This window comes from Cynocephalus volans, chromosome 10 (assembly GCF_027409185.1).
Source record: "Cynocephalus volans isolate mCynVol1 chromosome 10, mCynVol1.pri, whole genome shotgun sequence".
NCBI lineage: Eukaryota > Metazoa > Chordata > Mammalia > Dermoptera > Cynocephalidae > Cynocephalus > Cynocephalus volans.
In genome coordinates this window covers 128,107,173-128,134,229 of record NC_084469.1, presented here as the reverse complement: position 1 = coordinate 128,134,229, position 27,057 = coordinate 128,107,173, and the positions used below count along the sequence as shown (strand labels likewise).

The 27,057-nt window shown below is 38.4% G+C and overlaps 1 protein-coding gene across 1 annotated transcript; it reads right to left on the bottom strand.

The window, feature by feature from the left end:
- Positions 1 to 238: 238 nt before the first annotated feature.
- On the bottom strand, positions 239 to 27,057 carry IST1 (IST1 factor associated with ESCRT-III). The gene is made up of 10 exons (XM_063110879.1): positions 26,848 to 27,057; positions 10,395 to 10,497; positions 9,785 to 9,965; positions 9,079 to 9,166; positions 6,486 to 6,569; positions 5,816 to 5,926; positions 4,835 to 5,032; positions 4,087 to 4,179; positions 2,896 to 2,944; positions 239 to 1,636 (listed from the first exon to the last, which is right to left on the bottom strand). The coding sequence occupies exons 2-10, from the start codon at positions 10,480 to 10,482 to the stop codon at positions 1,437 to 1,439; spliced, it is 1,092 nt and encodes a 363-aa protein (XP_062966949.1). The 5' UTR covers positions 10,483 to 10,497; positions 26,848 to 27,057; the 3' UTR covers positions 239 to 1,436.

Here is a 27,057-nt window from a genome sequence, read left to right as displayed (position 1 = left end):
GCTCTACCACAGAGGAGTAACCACGCAAACTCACAGATGCTATCCAAGCATCTTTCAATACAGAGACAAAAATGAGCCCCGTAATGCTCTAAGCATCCGCTTTACTGAGGAAGCTGAAGGTGAGTGCTGGGGCTGGCTCTGGCTCATGCACCAACATGGGTCAGATGTTTAAAATATTCTCCACTAAAATCCAAATTTGTACTTCCTCATTTGAACAAACTATGAAGAAAGCAGGACACAGGATCTTTAACTTTATTAGCAGCTACTAAGCTATAAAATACAAACCAATCAAAAATATTAAAGGAAAGTTGCTTGAATCAGGTATGTATAGATACATCACACAGAAGCAAAAGCTGTATCTCCCAATCCCAAAGCCACCCCTGTGAAGAAGGATAGCCTTAGCTAAGGGCCAAAAAAGCACATAAGTTACGATGGTAAGATTCTCATCCACCCAGGAAAGCAGTGAACTACAGCCACGTGGGCACCAAAAATTTATCAGAGATCAGTTTTTAAAGATTCCCTTGATCATAAAGTTTTCAAATGAAAACAGGTACTCCTCCTTTCCTGTAGGCTTTCCAGCTCACTACCCGAGACTTGAGTACTTCTATTAAGGCAGCTGGAAGCCCACCCTAGGCTTGAATGACAACTTCTGCCCAATATGTGGCCTGTCCTTCCTTTGCCAATAATGCAATCCAACAGAACATCCTATGGGGAAAACAGGTATTTCCACAGTGCTGCCCTCTGGTAAAAGGGAAACATAGCACTCAAAATAAAGCAAAAGGCCACAGAGGGCTCCCTGAGAATCCAGCAGAACTAAGAGAGGCCTTCAACTTCCCAAATAAACTTTGCCACTGGATCCAGGTGGAATAGTACCCTGCAGCAAGGAGTAGTGTATATGCCAATGAGAGGGCCCAGCTTCCAGGAACCTTTACAGTGACTTCCTGAGTCTTTTTCTTTCCCTCCCATTCAATTAGAGAGTGAGAAAACACACATGTTGGTCTTGATTCTCACTCACCACAATCCCCCTGTACAGAGGGGTTTGTTTCTAAGTCTGGAATCGCAACACATGGCTGAGACACTTCATGGGGTGCTGTCCTCCATTGTCCAGCCATCTTTGGCACTCTTCCTGCAATGCTTTCATCTTCTCACTCTTCTGTGGAGGAACTGTTGGACCTGGAATCATTCTGACAGGAAACAGACAAGCACAGCTGCCAGGAGCCAGCTGCTCTGATCTCAGAGTCTCCAGTTGTTAGTCTCTTAGGATTAATAGAGAACTGGAAAGCAGCAGAATCTGGTTGAGCAGGAAGAGAGCCCAAAGGAAGAGTATGCTCAGTGACAGTTAATAGATGAAATGGAATTTCATGGAGATTCTTTGTTACAAGATGAAACTGCTCAGATTCAACTCCCAGAACTTGAAGTTGCCTGGTTTAAGAGGCCTAGGTTTTCTTTTTCAGCTCTTCAAATCTCCGGGAAAGATCATCAAAGTCAATGTCTTCAGATGCTGAGGTGCTGGCACCAGCAGACGTAGTTGGTAGTGTGTCTGGCACAGATGGCAACTCTGGTAGTACAAAGTTGTCGTAGTTATCCACAGGTCTGGAAGGGGGCTTTGCAGAGGCTTCTGGCTTGGGTCCAGGACCTAATTAAATTAGGGCAAGGAGCATGATGTTATAAATCCCAGAGAAAAGCCTCAGATACCAGCAGAAAAAAATAAAAAGGCCCACAATCCCGTTTGGCAGAAAAAATAAAATGATCAAAATACAGGAGAAAACACTAGTTTAAAAAAATAATTAAAACTTTAATTCTAACGGTCAATAAAATTTTTCAGGACAATTAACATTTGCATTTTCTAATTATAGTTGATTCCTATTTTACTTTGCTACGGTGAGAAAAAAGTTTAAGGGAAGTATTATTTGATGTAATGGTCTGATCTGTATTTCTGGTCCTCCATTTTATATTTTACGTTAAAATCATCCACCTATCTATCTTTTGTATGTTTCCATTTATATCTTTTTTTGTGTGTGTGGCTGGTCAGTATGGAGATCCGAACCCTTGACCTTGGTGTTTCAAGGCTGGGCTCTCCATTTATATCTTAAGTTCTTGAATAGGTAAACTAAATTACAATTATGGAAAATCAGAACCATGCTTGCCATTGGGGGGAGGGGTGAAGCTGACTGGAAAGGAACACAAGAGAACTTTCTGGGATAACACAGAGAGAGAGAGAGAGAGAGAGAGAGAGAGAGTGAGTGTGTGTGTGTGTGTGTGTGTGTGTGTGTGTGTGTGTGTGTGTGTGTGTGTGTGTGTGTAAACTCAAACTACACCATTAAAGTCTATGTGTTTTTAATGTAAATTATACCTCAATAAAACTGTCTCTAATTTTAAAAGTATCCCCCATTGGGGTTTCTGATAGTGTTTTTTTTTTTTTTTTTTTAGTGGATGGCTATATGAACATGCCTGCTTTATGAAAATTGTGATATACATTTATGACTTATGTCTGTTTTCTCCTGACATCTCTTTTAATACCCCAATTAAAAAAAAAAAAAAGTTGGAGGGGCAGGGGGTAAGTTCCAGGCACAATGGAAGTTGAAACAGCAATAATATAATAAAGAACTTGAGGGTGACTGAAAAACCAGAAGATGAGAAAAAAATAAATGAAAAAGAATAGCAATACCACTGACATAAACAGGGAACTTGGGAGATTCTTTGGGACTGGGGAAAATCTTTTATTTTTGGAAGCGGGAAATCCTGAGTTCCATTTTAGCTGTATTCCATTTGGGGAGAGGACAAGGCATGTGGACAGAAGGCCATGACATGGAGACAGTCTCTGAGAGAGAAACAGTAATGAGAAAGAGCAGAGGGTTCAGCACTGAGCCTTGAAGGTTTCTGACTCATACTCACCAACAACCTGTGCAGAAGAAACATTCTTATCAGCATTAATGTCATCAACCTGAAATACAAAGACTGTTAACAGAGGAAAAAGCAATGGCATCACTGGAGAAAGTAATGGTATAAGCCCCTGTGTTTTCCAAAAGCTAAGCTAAGCTGTTCACCAAAAGCAACAGAACACACTCCAAAGAAACTAACCCTCCACCCCCTGCACTTCTTCCAACCAGTAGATACCATGGTGAACTCTTAACTGCTAAGAAGAGAAAAAGAAAATTCTTACCACACCATGACAACTTTTTCTTAATGATACCTTCACCTTCTGGGCAAAGAAAAGGCACTAAACCACAAAATACATCTATAAGAACCAAGTCCTCAAAAACTGATGAAGTTCTACCTCATTCCTAGAAACAGTTGTGGGCCATGCTTTGAGGCATGCAAGATTGAAGCATAAGAAAAACTCAAGCCCAAGGTAAAACATATCAGCTAGAGGTAACAGACAAAGGGAAGAGCAATAAGCAAGCTCAGGAACAGAGAGATCTTCCTAGATGAATAATTTACATAGCAAATGCCATATGGATTTGTTTTCTCAGTAAAGTATCATATGAAAATAGGTCTCAAAAGGCATATACTGAGGAAACAAGCCTGGCAGAAAATAAGTAATCAATTCTGAAGCAAAACTGTTATAACCACCTACAGTTCAAAGCACTGTTACCAAATTAGCTACTTATAGCAAATTTTAACTACAAGACTAAAATGTGAAATCAATGCTACAGGCTGGACCTTCTGATTAAGACAAAAATCTGGTCATTATTCCTTTACATGAGTGTAGAGAACTTACAAAGTTGAAATTTTAATAACTAATATTCTAGCACCAAGACTATACCAGCTCATTGTAATTCTCAGCCTAGCTAATCAAAAAAAAACCTAGTTAAGTGCCCTAGTAGGGCACTACAACTGTCTAAGAGATCTGCAGTTCCTTCCTGTTCCTGGCTTAACTGCGGAAAAAGCATGGCCACCAACCATGATGCCAACACCACCACTCCCCATTTCTAGGGTAGTGTTAAAGCAACACAAGAATCCCAAAGCAAGAGCAATGCAGTACTAGGAATTGATCAAAACTTTGCCTTCCCTGTGGTCATTATTTTGCTCTCTCTTCACGGGATTCACTCTCCTGTTGCTTACGAAAGAGGCTCAGGCACTTACAGATTCATACGTTGGGGGAGTTGCTGGTATCTGAGGTGGATGAATATTGGGAAAGGCCTGGTAAGTCCCCACTGGCGATCCATTGAAATCCGACTGCAAGAAGAGAAAGGTAACATCAGAGACAATGCCCCCAATTTGCAATGTTTGAGGTTTGCATACGGGAAGGGAGAAATTGTGTGTGTGTGTATATGTATGTATGTATGTATGTATTCACACTGAACATTTAAGATCCCCAAAAGGAAAAATAAAAGTCCCAAAGGACCAAACATCATAAAAAAGATTCCAGATTTTTAAATATCTATAGCCAAAGGCTATTCTTCAAATTACTAAATCAAGTGCTTCAATGTCTGCAAGGGAAAGTTCTAATGAGACTTTCTTACTAGCAATGACCTTCCTCTTCTTATCCACAAAGGTTTTTCTGTCTGGTGGTAAGTGGTTGTTACTCATTGTTAGAAAAAGCTACTAATATGACTGCAACAGGTCCCAGAGATATTCAGTAAACCTACATGAGAAGAGTTTTTCTGGTACCATCTCTAGATTTTCCCTTCATTACCTACAGTTGAACCAAAAAATTCTGAATCCTAATGATATTTTTTTCATGATATTATCACTACGCTAATGCCAAATGTTCTTACTGCTAAATGCTCCTGAAAACCTACAATTCCTGAGTATATTCCCAGAGCCTATATGTCATCTTCTGTAACATTTTCTAAAGCTTACATCCACATTTATTTACATGTATACTTACTGGCCCCTTTGGCAGTGGATATGAGAAAGGAGTGTTTGGAGATGGCATGGGCATGGGCATTGGCACTGTTCCACCAGGTCCACCAACCGGTGCTGTGAACCCGCCCCCTCCTCCTCCTCTTCCAGGGCCACCTTTCTTCACATCATCTGTGAATCCAACATCAATAAGGTCTGTCTCTACCCCAGGAGGAGCTTCTGCCTGAGAAAAAGAGAGAAACCCCTATCGTTAACCCATGTCCAAGGTCAAGTTCTCCAGGAAGCAGACTCTTGAGATGGAGGTTAACATGAAGGAATTTTACTGGGGAGTGTTCTTGAGATCAACATGTGTGGAGGAAATGAAAGAAGCAGAGCTGGGTGCAGGGAGAAGCTGGGCTACAACACAGTCACAACAAAGACCTCAGCTAACACCCCACGAAGTTGTGAGGCTCAGATACACTTGCAGTGGTGTCCCAACTGGGGACTGGGGGGTGGGGTCTGAGCAGCACACTACAGCATCCACCACACCCCATCAACCTTAACTGCTGAATGATTACTGTTTGCATATTTTCCCTCCTTACACTATAAGACTCTCAGGACACAGACCTCCTTTTTATCTATCTCTGTATTCTCAGCTTTCAGTGCACTATCTGACACACAGTGGGCACCCAATAAATGTTTCAGGAACTGTTTAGGTCTTGAGGCATTTCTTGCTATCCACAAAGGGATCCTCAATTCCTTGAAGTGCACCAAAAAGAAGCAATAATAATGCCATTTTACATTTGTAGCAAGGTGTATACCCTTTCAAAGTGCTTTCATTCATTCATCTAATCTGAACCTTAAGTAATGAGGTATGCAGGCATACTTACTGCCACCAAAAAGGCACTAACTGGACATACGCTTAAACTCACACATACAAACTTAAGTTAGCATAAAGAATATGGTTATTTTTTCAAGAAGGTCATATCTAGAGACTCATTTCCCTTGTTCTCTAGGCTAAACTTACCATGACCACAGAGTCAGGCTCATAGGGCACATTGTAATTCTTGGCAATTTCAATCAGGTATCGTTCCACCAGGATTTTGGGTGGGGCTTCCACACTCAGTTTGTGCATTAGCTGTAAGTAAAAGACCCGGGACTAAGACGGTACGTATACCAACCAGTTATACCAACTAGCCTAGTCCTGACTTGTCTCACTATTTAAACTTAGTTCCTCTCATTTTACAGGTAAAATTGAGGAAAAAAAAGGTTCAGAGGACTTAAATGATTTTCTTCAGTGTCACAAGGCACATTACAGGACCCATGTGTCTCTCTTCTCACATTCTCTATTTATACACAACCCAGGTGTTGATAAAGACTAATACTGCTGACTTCCACATTTCAATCCATCCATCCTTTCCCCCCACCTCTTCCTACTTTCACAAATCATCAGGGGCACAAAGGACGGGGGGGAAAAAGTCAGGAACGACACAGTGTATCACAATCACAGGTGCTGGGCAGGGGTCAGGAGTTGACTGTTCTGCCAACCACAGACCTTTCTTCCTCACCCTCACTATGAAGTGTGCAACCCTAGATTAACTCAGCCATACAGTGATACCCACTAGAATCACCACAGGCAGTAAATAACCTGCTCCCACCCCACACACTGCTTCACATTTACCAAGTATGTTCATTACCCTGTCATTCACAGTTCCAATCTGGTTGGTCCTACATAACTTGCCATATTCCTTGCTATACTTGGCACAGAGCTGATCAGCAACCTACAGAGGAAAAAATAACAGTACATAAAAATGGAAAACTACTCCTAAAGACTGCTTCAAGCTTCCTCTCCTGTCAACAGTAAACATGCTTCTATTACAGGATTTCCAAAAAAACCCAGGATGTATAAAAACTTAAGGGGTACACATTAACTCATTTATTTATTTGTTCATCCATCCAATGAGCAAGTGACAAACACTATTTTAAGCATTATGATATGTACTATGAATATAATGATGAGCAAAAACAGACATTGTTTCTACTCTTATAGTCTCTGGAGAAAACAGTCATTAACCAAATATTCACACAGATAAAGGTACAACTGCAGCTGTAATAAGTGTTACCAAGGAAAGGTACACCATGCTATCACCAGCTTACAACAGGAGAATCAGATCCTGAACAGAAAAGTTACATAAGGCATCCTGAAGGAAATGAGGCTTTGCTGAGATTTAAAGGATGGGTTAGAAGTTAAGCAAGGAGGGAGGGAAGAACATTCCAGGAAAAGAAAACAGCATGTGCAAAGGCCTCTGATGGAAAAAAGATGGCCAATCCTCAAGCTTGGAATAAAGTCAGTGAGCTTCTAGGGCAGAGCCCGAGGGAGGACTATGGCAGGAAATGATAAAGTAAGAAAGGCAGGTGGGAGCCACACAATGTACAGCCACGCAGAGTCTTGTTTCTATAACAAGAACAGAAAGCTATTAAAGGGCTTGAAAGGAAGGGCTACTGACAGGGTTTCATTTGTGTTTTGAACAAAACCCTCAGGTTGTTCTGATGGAATGGTGAACAGACTAAAGGATGCCAAAGTAGGTGTAGGAAAAATACTCAAGAAACTACTATAATAGTCCAGGCAGGAGATGATAGCAGCATTGGACAAGAGTGGTCCCGACATTCTGGGAGCCCAGTAGGGGCATTTTCACTCTTCAAGATGTAGACTTTCAGGGGTACCTGGTACCTATGATATAAATTTGTCATTTGTCTTTTGACTTAACAGTTTTTGTTCTGCTTGATACCATTCAGAAATTATTTTACTTTTACTTATATTAGTTTGTCACTCTTTGTTTATGGCTTTTGGGTTTTGTGACATATTTGGGCTTTTTCCACTATGAGATTAGTTTTAAAGGAGGAATATAAGTGAGATTAAAAATAAGACTGAGGGCTAAAAGTCTGAATAAGAAGCAATTGCCTCTATTCTCCCATTTTTCTGTCCATAACTCAATAACTACCTTCCCTGTTCTATCAGAATATAGAAGGTTTACTCTCTGGGGAGGTTAAACTAAAGGGACTCTGGACTCCACAAACAGGAGAGCTGGGATACTTCCTGCCAAGAGGAGAATTAAATGTAAGTCTTCTACATATCAAACACACTTAGGCCTTTGGCTTCTTTCTCCACCAGGCTCTCAGAAATCCTAGCAGCCAGCTTATACCCTCCAGGTTGGAAACAGGATTCCTCTCTGGGGAAAATGACCAACCCAAGGAAAGAAAATAGTTCCTGATAGTCTGGAATTCCCTTAAGAAAGGGCTTAGCTAGATCACTCAACAATAAGGCCATCTGGCAGTAAATCTATGGACACAAGAGGCTCCAATCTACCTTTTAGTGCATTGCTCATAAATATAAACCAACAGCCAAGAGTCACCAAGACTTCGGAAAAGCCTCTAATGATAAAATAGAAAAAACAGAAAAAAGGAACTTAAAGGAAACAAGAATGACAGAACAAGAAAAAGTTAAAAAGAAACTATAATATCTTCAGAGAGTTAGAAGACATTGTAGCCATGAAACAAAAACAAGAAACTATAACAAATATTCAGAGAATTAAAAACAGCTCTTGAAAAATGCAAACACAGAAGATAAGGAAATCTCAATAAATACCTTAAGAGACAAGACTGAGACTATCTCCCTAGAAAATAAAACCAAAAGGCAAAGATGCAGAAAACAGAAAAGAAAACAACCCAACTGAATTCGTACCCTGGCAGTCAGTACCATACCCATGTTGTGATGAGCTCTCATCTGGTTAATGCCTGTCTCTTTTGTTAGACTCTAATTTACAAGAGTATGGCTCGTGTCATATTTTGCTCAACACTGTTACCCTCAGCCCTCACCTAGCCCATAACATCCACTCAGTAAATATTTGTGGAATATGAATGAATATATAAATGAATAAAACAAAACATCAGTCACCTTAAATTCATGTTATTTTAACTTTACTGGTTTACAGTTGTATAAGAACTTTTCTATTTGTATATAGTTAAATAACATTTAATAAAAATATGACAAAACTGGAGACACACACACCTTTGCTCCTTAAAAAAAAAAAATTATTCAAGCTCGCAAAACACTGTTCTATTCTATGACATAAAGCCTGAAAAGGAGAAAGAAACAAATTTACAAAGTCTGTTTCAAAAGCAGCAGAAGGGTACAAAATACCTGGTCAAGTAAGCAGAAATGACTTATATTAACCAATCTTTTTAACAATATGAAAAGCTACAGACATCACTGAAACTGGTTATACTCACTATTTTCAACTCAGCCACTTCTGACTGGAGTCGAGGAGCAGCCCAGATCAGTGTAGACACAGATTCAGCGAGACCAGAATCTAGCTCCCTAATCAAGGAAAAAATGAATATAATTTAACAGTCTTTAAAACAAACCAACAAGGGCCGGCCCGTGGCTCACTCGGGAGAGTGTGGTGCTGATAACACCAAGGCCCCGGGTTCGGATCCCATATATGGATGGCCGGTTCGCTCACTGGCTGAGTGTGGTGCTGACAACACCAAGTCAAGGGTTAAGATCCCCTTACCGGTCATCTTTTAAAAAATAAATAAATAAAATAAAATAAAATAAAACAAACCAACAAAACCCTAGCTATGTATCATACATTTGAAAGGCTCTAAAGCATTTCGTGATTCTCACTATATTCTCACAATAACTCTAGGCTTCTACCCATTTTTGTTACGCTATTTTACTTTGGGGAAAATTCAAACTAAGCAACAAGCCCAAGGTCACAAAGTCAGAAAATGGTTGAGCCAAGATTCAAACTCAATTTCAGATTTCATATTTTCTTTTTGGCAGTTACCTACCTACATTGAGATCAGGCCTTCAAGCAACTAGTAGGAAAAAGATCCTTGGGTAGTGCTAGCACTCTACATGTATAAAGAGACCAATATTACTCCTTTCTCAAATTCCAGAGGTAATTTAGGTCTTTGAATCAAAGTATCTTACTTCATAGACTGGATGAGGCCAAACCGAGCCAGCAGCAGATCACAGTACAGCTCCAGGATCTCCATGGCCTCCACAAGGTAGTCTTCCCGGATAATATGCTCCACACGGATTCGAGCTCGTTCATCTTTTCCAGCGGCCAAATAGTCAGCAATCTCCTTCCTTGCTTTCTGGGCCAGCTCCGCTAATGCACAAATCCCACTCCAGTTACAAAGCAGTACTACCCTGGGACCTAGCCTGCGGGCAGAACTCCCTCCACCCCAAAAGAGGGAGCTTCTACTATGTCCTAGTTCACCCTTCCTTTGTAAATCTATTCTCATCTCATCTACCCTAGAATTCGACACTCTGCCTAGGTGAGAATATACTTTGTATAGCCTGACATTTCCAACTCAGGAGTCACATTACCTATTCCACAGCAACAGGGTCTGTCCCTTTCCCAGCAACAAAGTGATGAAATCCAACTAGTCACAAAAGGCAGAAATGTATACAAATCTTAAAAGATATAAGATCGCTAAGACTTCATAGTACTAGGCTGAAAGATCCAGTATTGGGGTGCTGGCACCCAGTGATGTATTTTGGGAAACAAAAGGTAAGGCAATCATGCACTACTCACTTTTTTTTTTCTCCAATAGTTTAAGACGATTTATGACTAATCTCAAATTGACTCGTAAACGCTCAGCCTTAAATCCAGAGCCCAGCATGCTGTGCTGTTCCTCCTGGAAAAAGAAGCAGCACAATGACTACTTTCAAGTCAAAATTAGTTCAGGAACTAACACCATTATTTGACACAATAAACCAAGAAAAAAAAATTTTTTTTTTGGCAGCTGGCTAGTACAGGGATTGAACCCTAGACAAAACGTTTTCTAATACAGGAAAATGTCATGATCCAATTCATATTTTTTACAGATCATTTTGACTGCTGTGTAGATAAGTGATTGGTAGAGTAATACTGAAAGCAGGAGGACCAATGAGAAAGCTACTACTTAGTCCAGAGAAGAGATGGTAATAGCTTAGACAGGGGTGGATAGCAGTAGCAGTGGTAGAAGCAGTTAGATTTGAAATCTATTTTGAAGGCAGAGCTAAAAGAACCTGGGGACAGAAGAAATGAATATCCAGGTATGGACATGGGAGTGGGGTAATAAAAGAACGAAGAAGTAAAAGGGCCTCCTGCTGCTTCTCCCAAAAATCTCAACAGGGGTCGTGATGTTTCCCAAATCAAATGTAGACCCAAATTCAGAGATATTCTCATCTTCTTAACTCCTAAAATCATGCTACTAAGTCTCAGCCTTTGGGAAAAAGCTAGTGCACAACACTGCAGAAATATCATTAACATCAACTCATGTACAAAGAGTTATACAAAGGGGTGAAAAGCCCAAGGAAAAAAAAAAAACTGCTCTACAAAATTCTACAGCAGAAGGCTATTTGCCAAGAATTCCACTGAACAGAGTTACAGTCAACAAAACCACCCCTCCTCTACCCATAACACTAGGGTATACATACCATTGTGCAGTGACTACTGTGCATCCAATTTCAAGACAGCACAATTTCGATATCTCTGAATTATGGACTCAAACTTCAAAAGATGTAATAATACCCAAACAAAAGCTAGATCTCAGAAAGTAGTCAAATAAGAGACAAATCAAAAGAGATCCAATGTAAGAAAGAACACTAGGAATAGTACTTTTGAATAAACCACTAGTAGAAAACATCAGATGTATTTTCCTTTTGTGAAATTGCCTCCAGAAGCCTTCACACTATTTTTAATAATTAACCCAAGTCCCAGTTTAAAGTGGGGTTTGTATGTCACAAAATATAGGGGATTCATTAAACTGAATTGTTTAACCCACTCAATGAATATTTACTGACTACTTCTATGTCATACATTGGCTAGATGTTGGAGATAAAAAGTATAAATAAAGTGCAGTCCCCGCCCTCAAAGGAACTTATATTCTATTATGGGGAGGGGGGGCGGGGGAGGGACAACAGCTAAGAAAATCTGGCAACTACAATACTGTTGATAAGGACTACAACTCTAGAGTGGTTCTCAATCTGGAGTGATTTTGTCCCCTAAGAGACATTTGGCAATGACTGGAGACATTTTGGGTTGTCACAACTTGAGGAGATGCTACTAGAAACTGATGTTACAGGCCTCAGAGGCTGTTAAACATCCTATGATGAACAGGTCAGCGCCCCTACAACAAAAAAATTATCCAGCCCAAAATGTCAATAGTGCCAAGACTGAGAAAACAATTCTAAAGATACCCAACCTGCTTAGGGAGATTATACAAAGCTTTCCAGAGAAGTCAAAGATATCTATAAAGTAAAGAGAGGGTGTGAATATCCCAAGCAGAGGGAGTGGTGTGTGCAAAAATCCAGGTCACAGATAGGACAAGCTACTTTCTGAAAGCTATAAATTCAGTACAGTTAAAGCATGAGATAAACTATAGTTTATGCTATAACATGTTTCTCACAATCATAACTTCAAAACTTCAACAACTATTTATAAGTTGTCAAGCACTGTAGTAGTTTCTGGTGCTTGCTAGATCCAGACAGTATCCTTGTTCTCAGAGCATTCATAATCAGAGATAGATGGAAAGAGAGAAAATAGCCAGAAAAACAGTAACCGCTACTATCATTTACTCTACCAGGCACCTGCTCAAGATCAGCCAGCAACTAATAAAACTAAGAATAAAACCTAAGTGTATCTGAATTCAAAACCCAAGTAAACAATTTTAATCAGACACTGTATCATTTTTGGCACCATAAATTGGAATACAATATATATTTTTAACCCCTTCGACAAATATTTACTGAATGCCTACTGCACTGTAATAGGCACTGGAGATATACCAGTAAGGAAAAACAGACAGGGTTACTACTCTCATGGACTTTATACTTAGAGAAACTTATCCCATCAGGAACTGTAAAACAACAATTGTAGTCACCACCCCAAAGAAATAAATGATGTTCTAAGGCCTATTATAAGGGTGTTTGACCTCTTCAGCTACTTGCTGGAAAACTGTCTCAAAGATAAAAGATAACAAAATTGGGGGTCTAATATAGTCACAAGTTATGACAGAAAAATATCAAGATTATTGTGTGGTTCTTAAGTAGTCTATGCTGGGGTCTGTAAGCGTCAATTTCGTGACATGTCAATACTTAAAAATATATACATTGTGACCTAGTAATTCCGCTCCTAGGAACTTAACCTAAAGAAATAATCAGACCTTCATGTGCTGATTTTTCATATGAAAATATTTACCACATTTAAGACCAAAAAACTGAAGTAATGAAATATATGAATAATGAACTAATACTGCTTATTAGTTAAATAAATTATAGTATAATTATGATGGAACTTTATATAGCTATTAGAATATTTTAACTGGGCTGGTCAGTTAGCTCAGTTTATTAGAACACGGTGCTTATAACAACAAGGTCCAGGGTTCCATCCCTGTACTGGCCAGCTGCCAAAAAATAAAAATAAAAATAAAAAGCATTTACTGACATGAGCATATTTAATTTAAAAATCAAGTTATAAGACTATTAAGTATGACCTCAAATTCTAAAAAAGCACATATGCATAGACAAAGGCTGGACTTACAAAGATTTAGCCATTCCTGTATGTAAACTCTTTTCAAATCCAAGGAACCTGGACTAATATTAAAACTAATGCTAAATCCAAATCTATCTTGGAAAGCATTTAATTTGGAATCTCTATCAAAAGACAAATAATAATATAAATAAATTCATTTGCTTCTTTAGAAAAGCAAAATATTAACTCATCAAAAAATGTTAGTCAAGATTACCTTATTAAAACAGGTACCTGAAATGAGCAAGACACTGAAGGACACAAAGGGACAAGCAACAAAGGCGGAGTGTTAGCAACATGAAGGAATTCTGGATGATGTAAAGACATCTTTATCTATTTCACATAATTGCCTAATAAGATGGGTCAGCAACCAAAAACACTAGTTTGAGACCATACTTAGCCTGAAAAAGAAAGGACTCCCAGTCACGAGAAAAACAGACTTTGAAGAATAAAAGTGTTAAAATTCTCTGAAAGAGGAGCTTAAAATGTTTTATGCTACAAACAGAAATCAAACTCTGTAAATGAAGTTGAAAACACTTAATTGTGCAATGTTGTCTATATTTCACTGTTAATCTTTTGGCTGGAGCTGTTTGGGACAGAGAAGTTTATGGAAGCCTACCATAGAAGACTAATAAAAATAAATCCAAATTACTATCTTATAATTCAGTAATAACATTTATTTATCCAAACCTATAAAAGTAAGTAAAATTATAGGGCCCTTTTGGAGACTCTAACAATCAGGGTCCCAGTTAGAAACAGATGGCATTCACAACCTGGGTAATTTAAGGAGAATTTTATAAAGAGATTATTTACAAAGGTGTAGTAGATAGGTTTAGAGAAACCAAAAAATGATAGTGTATTGCTGTTGAGCCATTAACACCTTTAGGCCTGAAGGGGCAAGATGAGGAAGTGGAAGCTAGGTAGCTATATGCAGAGGGCCACCACACAGGAGTCACAGTCTTTGAAAGAGGCATGCAATTTGTGGCAATCCAACAATCTGCAGGGAGGAGGCAGGGGAGCCCTCAGGTCTCCTGCTGGTACCTCCCATCTACCCCCAGTTGGAAGCCAGAAAGCAAAAGGGCCCATAGACTCAGTCCACATGGGTGAGCCTCCAGAGACATCAATCAGAGGGAGAAGGATGTGGCTCTGGAGGAGAAAATAAGACATGCATCACAAAGACTATTATTCCCACAAAACCAAATAAGCCAAGAACTAGATCTACCAAAGCAACCCCAGATTTACACTGTCGTAATACATCAGCTAACTAGACCAGAAAATTGATGCTAAATGAATTCTCTAAATAAAGAAAATTGCATATTTATATGTTCTTTCCTTAATAATGTATACAGTTTAGGAAATATAATTTAAGTTCTTACAACATAATCTCTGAAGTCCCTTCCAACCCTAAGATTCTGAAGAATACTAGATATAAAATTGTACTGGATTATACAGAATAAGCAAAAGGCATAAACAATTGAGATTAACCTTCAAGATATCCCTTAGGACTCTTATTTTTAAAAAATAAAATTGTTTCCCTAGAAAAATGAACTCAGTAATTTCTTTTATTCAGTCTTTCATTTAACTAATATTTATTAAGCATTTTACCATATACCAGAAACTATACTAAGTTCTGTTAAGTACAAAAATTTTTTTGAAAAATCACTTCTTCCAATCGTACACACAAATTTTCAGATTAATAAAAGCACTAAAACATCCAGAATGTATAAAGGATTCCTATAACTCAGCAACAAAAACAAATAATCCAATTAAGAAATGGGCAAAGGACTTGAATAGACATTTCTCCAAAGATAACATACAAATGGCCAACAAGCAGATCACAAGAAGTTCACTATCACTAATCATTAGAGAAATGCAAACAGAAACCACAATGAGATATCATCTCTCACCCATTAGGATAGCTACTATCAAAAAAAAAAAAAAACAGAATAATTAGTGTTGGGGAGGATGCAGAGAAACTGGAACTCTGTGCATTGTTGGTGGGACTGTAAAATAGTGCAACTGCTATGAAAAACATTATGGCGGTTCCTCAAAAAATTAAAAATAGAACTACCGTATGATGAGTATATACCCAAAAGAACTGAAAGCAGGATCTCAAAGAGCTATTTGCATATCCATGCAAATAGTCACATCATTCACAATATCCAAGAGGTGGAATCAACCCAAACGTCCATTGAGAGATGAATAGATAAAGAATATGTGTACAGTTGTCCCTTAGTGGTCTGTGGTCCCCCCCCCAAGGATATCAAATCCGTAGATGCTCAAGTCCCTTATATAAAATAGAGTAGTGGGTTGGCCAGTTGCTCAGTTATTAGAGTGCCGCCTTATAACACCAAGGTCAAAGGTTTGGATCTCTGTACCAGCAACCAAAAGTAAATAAATAAATAAAACGGAGTAGTATTTTCATATAACCTATGCAAATCCTCCCGTATACCTTAAATCATCTCTACATTACTTATAATACCTAATACAATGCCTACACATCACTTCATTCTTACGGACGTAGTACTTGGTGGACGACAAATTCAAGTTTTTCTTTTTGGAACTTGTGGAATATTTTTCCCCCAAATAGTTATGATCCACAATTGATTAAATCCACTGATGCAGAACACATGAATATAGAGGGCCAACTGTACATACATATAATAGAGTACTATTCAGCCTTAAGAGAAAAGAAAATCCTGTCACATGCTACATCATGGATGAACCTTGAGAATATTATGCTAAGTGAAATAAGCCAGTCACAAAAAGACAAATACTGTATGATTCCACTTGTATGAGGTATGTAACTTAGCCAAATCATAGAAACAGAAAATAGAATGGTGGTTATCAGGGTCTGGGATCAGGGGAAAATGGGGAGTTGTCTAATGGATATGGAGTTTCAGTTTTATAAGATGAAAAAGTTCTGGAGATATGTTGCACAACAATGTGAATATACTTAACACTACTGAACTGTACTCAATACTTAAAAATAGTTAAGTGTGCAAATTTTGTCATTTTGTCATGTGCTATTTACCACAGTTTAAAAAAATTTTTTTTTTTTTTGTGACCAGTAAGGGGATCGCAACCCTTGGGCATGGTGTCGCCCGCACCGCTGTGCGCACCGGCCATTCCTATATAGGATCCGAACCCGCGGTGGGAGCGCGGCTGTGCTCCCAAGCGCTGCACTCTCCCGAGTGCGCCACGGGGCCGGCCCAAAAAATTGTTTAAAAATTTTCATGAGCTAAAACAAAACTATTAATGTGTTAAGATAAATACAAAAGAATATATTTATAATGGAGATGGAATAGGCCTTTTTAAGAAGCCATATAAATTATTTTGTATGAAAAAAGACTTAAACCATAAGTAAAATTAAAAGGTGTAGTGGATTGAATTATGTCCCTCCAAAACTCACTGAAGCTTGAATTGTGTCCTCCAAGTTTTATGTAGTAGAAACGTGGTCCCCACTGTGACTGTTAAGAGGATGGGAAATCCTACTATGGTAACTGAAAGGTGGAGCCTTGAAGAGGTGATTAGATTACAAACTGTGGTGAATGGATTAAAAATGGTGGTCGGGGCATGGTTCTGAGAGCTTTAAAAAAAGAGAGTGGAGAGTCTCTCTCTCTGCTTCTACCATCTTGCAATATGAAAACCCTGGGTCACTGCTGCCACCACCAGATGAACTTTGGACTTCCCAGGCTCAGAAATTGTAAGCAATAAATTTCGTTTTCTTTATAAATCACCCAGTTTCAAGTATTTTGTTATAAGCAACAGAAACAGACTAATAAAAAGGTAAGCAATATTTGGGGAAAAATCTGCAACAAAGACTATTAGTAAAATTTGGTGATGATGAGTGTAAGAGGAAACAGGTACATTCTCAAACTCCTGCTGGTAATATAAATTGGCACAACCTTTCTGAAGGGCACTCTTTCAAATTTCCAAGTTTAAATATCTATCCCGAAGAATGAATTCACATGTATAAAGAGAGGAATGTACAAAACGAAATAATCTAAATTTCAACAATTAGGAACTGATTATATTAAGACACATCATTCTATGGAATACTTGGAAATAGTTTAGAAAAAAAGATAATCTAGCATTCTAAAACACTTCAGCACATAGCAAGCACTCAAATATTTGCTGTGTAAATGAAATGGAGGATCTCCAAGACGTGTTTTTTTAAAAAAATCAAACTGAAAAATAGCATATATAGTATGATCCCACTTTATACATGTATATAAATGCATAGGAAAGAAGCCTATAAAAATATGTACTAAAATTTTAATAGTGTTAACTCTCGAAGACTGTTGAAGGGAAAGCCTAATATTTTCTCTTACATACTTGTATATTGATGAATATTTATAAAAACGTATTCCATATATCTGGGTAAAAATGATTTTTATTGCTCTTATAAAGTGTATATCAAAGTTTTTTACTATTTTATTAAGATAACTAAATCACCTCCCACGCACCTGATTTATCAGCAGTGACTGAAATCAGAAGATGTTAACCTAAGGAACATTATTCAACTTGCTGTTAAATTACTTAATATATACATTATTAATAAGACTTTTAAAAAGTACAAGAAAAAGTATTCCTGAATATACCTCTATCATGGGTCCTACAAAGATCTTGCCCTTCATAGACAATTACTCCAGTGTAACACGGATAAATAAAACTTACCAAATCAACAGTAACATTTCTAAGAGAAGAATAACCTGAGTGGTTATACTCAAGTTTTCATTTACTATTTTGCATAATAATCCTACAAGTGAGTGTGCTAACAAAAATAGATAAAATTATACCTGTTAGACTGGCAAAAATTATAAGTAGAATAAAAAATATTAGCCAAGATAAATGTATAAATTGGTAGAACCATTTTAGACACCAATTTGGCAGTACAGTCATCTCTCAGTATCTGGAGGGGGATTGGTTCCAGGAACCCCACCCCCTACCATGCATATACCAAAATCCACAGATACTCAAGTCCCACCATCAGCCCTGCAGAACCCTAGTGTACGAAAAATCAGCCCTCCATATATGCAGGTTCCACATTCCAAGAACACTGTATTTTCAAACCAGGGTTGGTTGAAAAAATACATACATAAGTGGACCCATGCAGTTCAAACTTGTGTTATTCAAGGGTCAACTGTATTTAATAAAATGTATGCTTTAATAAAAGGTATGCACATACCTAAGACACGGCAATCCCATTCCTAGATATATGCCCAAAAGAAATTTGAACACAGAACCATGAAGACACATGTATGAGGATCCTGTAGTAGCAAGGAGGTGGAAAAATGCTAAGTGTCCATTTCAAGAGGACAGATAAAATGTCACAGAAACATATGACAAAATACTATGCAGCAGTCAGAACTAATGAAATAGCTGTACTTACAGAAACATGGATAGTCTTTAAAAACAGAATTTTTAAAAAGTCAGGAAAAGTCCCACATACCAACCAGCCGCAAAAAAAAAAAGAGTAAAAAACAGGGTTGTAGCTTCAGTGTTACTCTCACTGAACGAAGCTATAAAACCTAAACAAAAATGCATGTAGTAGCTATTTGAGGCTTCTGGAAAGTGAATACTAGCAGATGGATGAAGAAGATTAGAATATGAAGTACAGATAAACTGGCAAAGAGTTTATCATTTTTTTCCCCTCTTACATTACCTGGCCTGAATGCAAGGCAACCTGAAACCCAGAAGTGAGCACTGGCACAGAAAGAAAGAGCATCACAAGATCTCTAGTCCTGTATTGAGGGGCTAGATTTGTCCATACCAGTTGGTATGGACAAAGAGTGGGTAAATACACAGAACTGGGAACATCTCAACTTGCATAGGAAAGGACAATCAACACACATCAATCACAGATAACACAGATGGAATTATCAGACAAAGATTTCAAAGCAGCTACTACAAAAATGCTGCGGTAAGTAAGGGAGAATACTTTTGAATGGAAAGATAAAAAGTAAAAGGGCCGGCCCATGGCTCACTCGGGAGAGTGCAGTGCTGATGACACCAAGGCCACGGGTTTGGATACTATATAGGGATGTCCGGTTAGCTCACTGGCTGAGCGTGGTGCTGACAACAGCAAGCCAAGGGTTGGGATCCCCTTACTGGTCATCTTTAAAAAAAAAAGAAAGAAAGAAAAAGAAAGATAAAAAGTAAAGAAATAAAAGATAAAAAGTGGAAACAGAAATCTTAGAAATGAAAAATACAATAACTAATGTAAGAAACTCACTGTATGGAACCAATAGCTGAAAGGGTAATTAATGACAGAGGAAAGAGTCAGTGCACTTAAATATAGATCAATAGAAAGTATCCAATCTGAAAAAGAGAGAGAAAAAACATTTTAAAAAATGAACAAAGCCTTAGAGATCTGTGGGACAATAGCAAAGGGTCTAACATTTGTGTCATCAAGTCCCAAAAGGATAGGAGAGTATAGTACCAAAAAAACACTTGAAAAAATATTGGCTGAAAACTTCCCAAATTTAGCAAAAGCTACAGACTCAAAAACCTCAGCAAACTCAGACTGTGGATTTCATATCAGAAACCACAGAGACCAGAAAGAATAGTAAAAACACTTTTGTTTGTTTGTTTTTGTTTTGGCGGCTGGCTGGTACAGGGATCTGAACCCTTGACCTTGGTGTTATAACACCAGGAGTTAAACGGCCAGCTGAGTAACATTTTTAAAGTGCTGAAAGCCCCTGTACCCGGAGTCGCCAAAAAAAACAACAGTGCTGAAAGAAAAGAAAACTCATCCTAGAATACTATATCCAGAAATAATATCCCTCAGCAATGAAGGTGACTGGATGAGGCAAAACTAATAAGATAATTTGTCACCAGTAGACCTGCTCTACAAGAATCACTATAGTTTTTCAAGCAGAAAGGAAGTGACGTCAGAAAGAAACCTGGAACATTAGGAATAAAGTAAGCCTTACAGAAATGGCAAATATCTGGGTAAATATAACAGATAGCTCCTCTCAAGTCCCTTAAAAATATGTTTGACAATTAAGAACAAAACCAGTAACATTGTCTGAGGGGGTTTTCCATGTATGTAGATGTAATAAATAAGATAACTATAGCATAATGGGTAGAGTAAAGGGACATATATGATGGGAAGGTTTCTATATTCCATGAGATTTGGAAAAATACAGACTCTAAGTAGACTAAAGAGTTAAGTATATCTATTGCAATCCCTGGAACAACCTCTAAAAAATACTATGCAAAACCCCCCCCCCAAAACTAAAAAACAACAGATTTTAAACTGTAATACTAAAAAGTGTTCAAATAATCCAAAAGGCAGGAAAGCAGAAGAAATGAAAAACAGAGGGAACAAACAGAAAACAATAAAACGGTAGACCTAAATTCAAACATTATTCACAATAGTCAAGAGGTGGAATCAACCCAAATGTCCACTGAAGGATGAACAGATAAAATGTGTACGGTTGTCCCTTGGTATCCATGGTCCTCCCAAGGATACCAAATCCATGGATGCTCAAGTCCCTTATATAAAATAGAGTAGTGGGCTGGCCAGTTGCTCCGTTATTACAGCGCCGCCTTGTAACACCAAGGTCAAGAGTGTGGATCCCCATACCGGCCAACCACCAAAAAAACAGATAAATGAAAATAAATTCAAACATTTGATAATTAAATAATTAAATGTAAATGGTATAAACACACAACTGAAAAAGACTGACAAAATGGACCAACAAAAAATGATCCAACTATATACTGTCAACAAGAAACTCACTTCAAATATAATAATATAGGTAGTTTAAAAGTAAAGGATGAAAAAAGGTATACCATGTAATAAACAGGAATCAAAAGGAAGTCAGAACAGAAAGGAAAACCAGGGATACAGAAGGATATTACATAATGATAAAAGGGTGAATTTACCAAGAAAATATAACAATCCTAACTGTGAATGCACCCAACAATAGAGTTTCAAAATGCATAAAGTAAAAACTAACAGATAGAAAAGGAGAAATATGCAAATCTAATTATAGTTGAGAGACTTCAACAAACCCCCTTCAGTAATTGATCAATCTGGCAGACAGAATATCAGCAAGGTTACAGAAGAACTAAACACTACCACCAGCTGACTGTATTTCATTGACCTTTACAGACCACTCCACCCAACACAACAGTACACCTGTTCATTCATGAACGTAGATCATATCCAAGGTTATAAATCAAATCTTAATAAATTAAATAGAATTGAAGTCACGCCAAGAATGTTCTTTAACAGTAATGGAATTAAACTATTAATCATTAACAAGAAAGATAACAGAAAATGTCCAAACACTTGGAAATTAAACAATATACTTCTAAATAATCCATGAGTCAAAGAGAAAGTTCCAAGTGAAATTTAAAAAACAGGTTTGAAATGAAAGAAAATAAAAATGCAACATAAAAATTTGTGAGATGTAGCTAAAGCAGTACTTAGAAGGAAATTTACAACACTAAGGTTTATACAAGAAAAGAAGAAAGGTCTCAAATTAGTAATCTAAGCCTCCACTTTAAGGAACCAGAAAAAAGAGCAAAATTAACTCAAAGCAAGCAGAAGGAAACAACAAAAACAAGGCAAAAATCAATGAAATTGAAGAAAGAAAATAAAGAAAATCATTAAAACTAAATGTTGGTTCTTCAAAAAGATCAAAAAATTATAAACCTACATAACAAACTGTGTCAAGTAAAAAAAAGGAAAACACAAATAAGGAGGATATTACTACAGATCTTGCATACATTAAAAGGGAACATTTTTACAAACTTGTACCTATACATTCAACAATGAGATGAAATGGACACTTAAAAACTCAGTTTACCAAAACTGACACAAAGAAATAGAAAATATAACCGCACTATACCTATTACAAAAGCTGAATCTAAAATTAACCATTCCAAAAGAAAATCTAGGTCCAAGTGGCTTCTCTGGTAAATTCTGTCAAACATCTAAAAAAAAATCAGCAGCGATACTATATGAATCCTCACACCTCATAGGCTGGGATGAGAATTAAATGAAAATTTGTAAAGAACTCTGCACATAGTAATTGCTTTTTTTTGTTGTTTTTTTTTTTTTTTCAAAAGATGACCAGTAAGGGGATCTCAACCCTTGACTTGGTGTTGTCAGCACCACGCTCTCCGAAGTGAGCAACCGGCCCTGCCTATACAGGGATCCGAACCCATGACCTTAGTGTTATCAGCACCACACTCTCCTGAGTGAGCCACGGGCCAGGCCTCGTAGTAATTGTTACATGTACACAGTAAACACCATATAAACATTTATTAAATAAAATAAAATCCCTTCAACAGATCCACACTTCAAATAAAAACTTTGGGCCGGCCCGTGGCTCACTCGGGAGAGCGCGGTGCTGATAACACCAAGGCCACGGGTTCAGATCCTATATAGGGATGTCTGGTTAGCTCACTGGCTGAGCGTGGTGTTGACAACACCAAGCCAAGGGTTAAGATCCCCTTACTGGTCATCTTTAAAAAAAATAAATTAAATAAATAAATAAATAAATAAAAACTTAGCTCTTCATCTAAAGATTAGCTGATACTTGTGTATTTTACGTCAAAATAAAATGTTTAAGGTATGCTTTTTATCTTTTCCCCCCTGCTTTAACATTTTTGATTAACATGTTTCAAGCATATTGGAGGACTTCAACTATTTATTAAGTGCCACTGTCAACCCCACACTGCCTAGCATAGTGTTTTGTACAAAACTGTCACTCATTTATGTTAACTAGTAGTAAATTTAACTAAAAATAACATTTTTTTTTTTTTTTTTTAAAGATGACCGGAAGGGGATCTTAACCCTTGACTTGGTGTTGTCAGCACCACGCTCAGCCAGTGAGCGAACCGGCCATCCGTATATGGGATCCGAACCCGGGGCCTTGGTGTTATCAGCACCGCACTCTCCGGAGTGAGCCACGGGCCGGCCCCTAAAAAATAACATTTTTTTGAATACCAACAATTTATATTGTTTTAGATTTAAGGAAAGGAAAAGAATTTGTTCCACTATTTTGTTAACTTAAGTACTGAGGATTTTGAACTCCTATTCAATAGATCCCTATTCTACAAGAAGAAACTAATCATTAAAGACAAAGACACTAAACCACAAAAGTAATAACTAAGAGCATACCCTAAGTAACTACCTGTACATAAAATAAACCATTAGACTCAAAAATAGTTAATAAAGACTGATTTAATTACTATTTCAGAATTTGAAACTGTGTTTTCAAAGCTAATATAAACTTGGTATCTTTTATGGGGAGGAAAATTAATTTTAGGGACGATAAACTAAAAGTTGATAAAATAATCCAGTCAACAGTTACTGTTTATATATATACAAATACATACATACATAAAAACATGTGTACGTGAATGCATTATATACATACTAATATTGTCCAATACCTAATTTAAAATTCTTTAAGAGATTATCCCAAGGTCACTTTGTACCTCAAATCTTTCCTGCCATTCATTCACTCACCATTTGTCGCATGCTAGTCTATCAGGCACTGTGCTAAGCCGCTTGTACACGAAAGACATTTAAATGAGAGCTGACTGTAGCCTTCAAGGAGCTCACAATTTAATGGGGTTAAGTGACATAAAAACAAACCTGAAACAACCATAGGTTGAATGCTTCCTCTTAGATTACTTGGGGGAGGAAATAGAGACTGCTGCAGCTCAGAACTGCTGCCCAAACTAGTGAAGCTGCCCAGAAGTCGTGATCCTGAAAGCGCTATTCAAAGTAGCTAAAACTAGGAAAAAAAAAAAAAAAAAAAAAAGTCCTAAAGGACCAGCTTCAGAGTCTGTAGCTCCAACAGTACCAAGTGAAGAGGGGAGAGAGCAGAGGCAATCACAGCTAGAGAGATTTCTCAATATATACAAAAACTTTTGTACTTGAAATGTATTAATTTATTCTGAACACTTTTTCTTATAAGTGATATGAATAGATTTAGGTATGACCACCACTATAATGCAGTTATGAATATGTGAAAATGAGGTGCTAGAAGGCATTTTCAAGATAATATAGTCCAGTCCCCTTAAAAGTATGTCACACAGGAAGTTTACTGAATTCTCATACTATAAACTCCAAGCAAGGGCCGGCCCGTGGCTCACTCGGGAGAGTGCGGTGCTGATAACACCAAGGCCCCGGGTTCGGATCCCATATACGGATGGCCGGTTCGCTCACTGGGTGAGCGTGGTGCTGACCACATCAAGTCAAGGGTTAAGATCCCCTTACCGGTCATCTTTAAAAAAAAAAAAAAAAAAAAACTCCAAGCAATTCTTCACTGATCAAATTGATCAAGATAAAAAGTTTAATAAAATAAAGGACTACAAAACCAGCAGCATCACGTTTAATTCACAAGAAAGTGCAGGCTTCAGAATTCAGAGACCATCAAAGTTTTCTGGAGGGAACTATAAATACTGGAATGTATGGGCATTATGGAAGCATCTTTATCTTGTTTCACAATAAAATATAAAAACATTATAGAAAATTCATCGGGTATACTTTTTTACCAAGAGTTTTTTTTAAGGTATATTTTTATAAAGTTGTACTAATGGATTATGAGCACTATTGAATCCTTCTATCAATATATCATGTTACAGTCTCAAATTGTATTTTAATGGCTGTCTAATATTTCACTGATTACTAAATCCCCTGGGGACAGCCTTTTGACACATATCATGTAAATAATGCTGAAATAAGTATTCATGTGCATATTACTTTTCTTGTATTTGAAATTCTTTCTTTCTTTCTTTCTTTTTTTTTTTTTTTAAAAGATGACCGGTAAGGGGATCTTAACCCTTGACTTGGTGTGGTCAGCACCACGCTCACCCAGTGAGCGAACCGGCCATTCGTATATGGGATCCGAACCCGGGGCCTTGGTGTTATCAGCACCGCACTCTCCCGAGTGAGCCACGGGCTGGCCCTCTTTTTTTTTTTTTTTAAGATGACCGGTAAGAGGATCTTAACCCTTGACTTGGTGTTGTCAGCACCACGCTCTCCCAAGTGAGCCACAGGCCGGCCCCCTTGAAATTATTTCTTTATACTATACCTTGTTTTCTACTTTTATTTTTTAATCAAAATAGGCTACGTATCATGGGACTTGATCCTGATTATTTTAAAAGAATGAGAGCTTAAATAAAATAGACTAGAGTGGGGGATTCTGCAGTTCCTGATCATTCAGAAACCAGAGGCACAGGAAGATAGGGAGAAGGAAAAATAATTTGGACAAAATAACAACACTACTTTAAAAATGAGAAGATTTAAAAACTGGATGATTTGAAAATGTAACATCAACACTTGAGGTTTTACACATTTTTTTAAATCTTCTAATGACTATTATCAAACCCTCCTATCCCAGAAGATGTGGTCCTGAGGAAGGTGTAAAAACAGTTTCCCACAAACTACTGCTTTCTAGGTGGCAAGAGTCAAAAGGTTTCTCTACTTGGAGAAGGAGGGGGATAAATACATATATATCAATTATTATTTTATTGTACTAAAAAATAAATACATAAGGAGGCGTATACATAAAGACTGGTCACGAGTTGATCGTTTTTGAAGCTGGATGAGGAGTGAATTTATTATACGCTTTACTTTTGTCTGTCTAAAATTTTCCGTAATAAAAAGTTAGAAAGTAATAAATAGATAGGCATAATTTTTTTAAAAAATTACAATCCCCCCAAAAAGCTGTTTCAGACCAGACTTCAGGTTTACTACTTAACAGGAAGTGAAGGTGGCTGTGTCTTATAACTATCCTACAGTCCTATTACCTAATTACTAAACGGACGCTCTGGGGTCCGATCCTCGTTAAAGTTAATGCTGGTGAGCCTCAACTCCTCGCCTCCAGCACCCCGGAAGAGCGCTGAGAACACGATGAGGAAAGGGACAAGGTCAGGGCCGGCCGCAGGCTCCTCACAATGTCTCTCACCACACACGTAAGGTCTGCGAAAGGGGGCAGAGGCCGGGGCTTGCTTCAGCGAAAGAAAAGGTAGTTTTCTCCAGCCAATCGGGACCCAATTCCGGGCCACTCAGGAAACAAGCCCAGGAAGCCACCCCCGCCCGGCGGAGGCTGCGTGGACTGGGAGACGATCAGCCTCTCCTGGCAGTGGAGACCCCGACCTTCCCGAAGTCTCCCTGGGCCCGAAGACACAGGATAGGGGTGTCACCGAAGAGCCCAGGCCGCGACGTTTCGCCACCAGGGAAGAGACGCCTCGGGGCAGGGAGGACAACCGGAAAGTCTGGCGGCTTTGAGCATCTCCTGCCACGCCCCTCCATCCCCCAGCCGGGGCCGGCACCTCCGGCCTGACTCCCACTTCCAGGAGCCTTCCTTTTCTCCTCATCTGCCACCTGAAGGGTCGTTTGAACCCGAGACCCTAGCGTTGGTTGGGGAATGCTAAAGCCGGAGTGCAGAGCGAAGAGGAAGACGATGACCCTCGACGAGGAGGACGACACACTCACCTGGCCAAATGCAAGCGTCAGAACAGCAGAGACGAACTTAAGAATCACAGCCCAGCATCCAAAATGGCCGCTCCTTCGGCCTCAGCACAGCAAGCCCGGGCGGATGGATCCACGAGACAGAGCTAGCCACGCCCTCCTCCCCAAGCATTGGCTGCGCTCCCGTCGCCGCCGGGACCCACGCGCTGAGGGCCCAGGGTTCCCTCCCTCGCC

What these genes read in the sequence shown, in the direction of transcription:
- IST1 (XM_063110879.1), bottom strand. Translation starts at nt 10,482, where the DNA reads ATGCTGGGCTCTGGATTTAAGGCTGAGCGTTTACGAGTCAATTTGAGA. An exon ending in GGCCTCATCCAGTCTATGAA is followed by an intron (nt 9,167 to 9,784) that starts GTAAGATACTTT and finishes TTCCTTGATTAG; the next exon opens with GGAGCTAGATTCTGGTCTCG. An exon ending in TTGGAACTGTGAATGACAGG is followed by an intron (nt 5,927 to 6,485) that starts GTAATGAACATA and finishes TTTTACTTACAG; the next exon opens with CTAATGCACAAACTGAGTGT.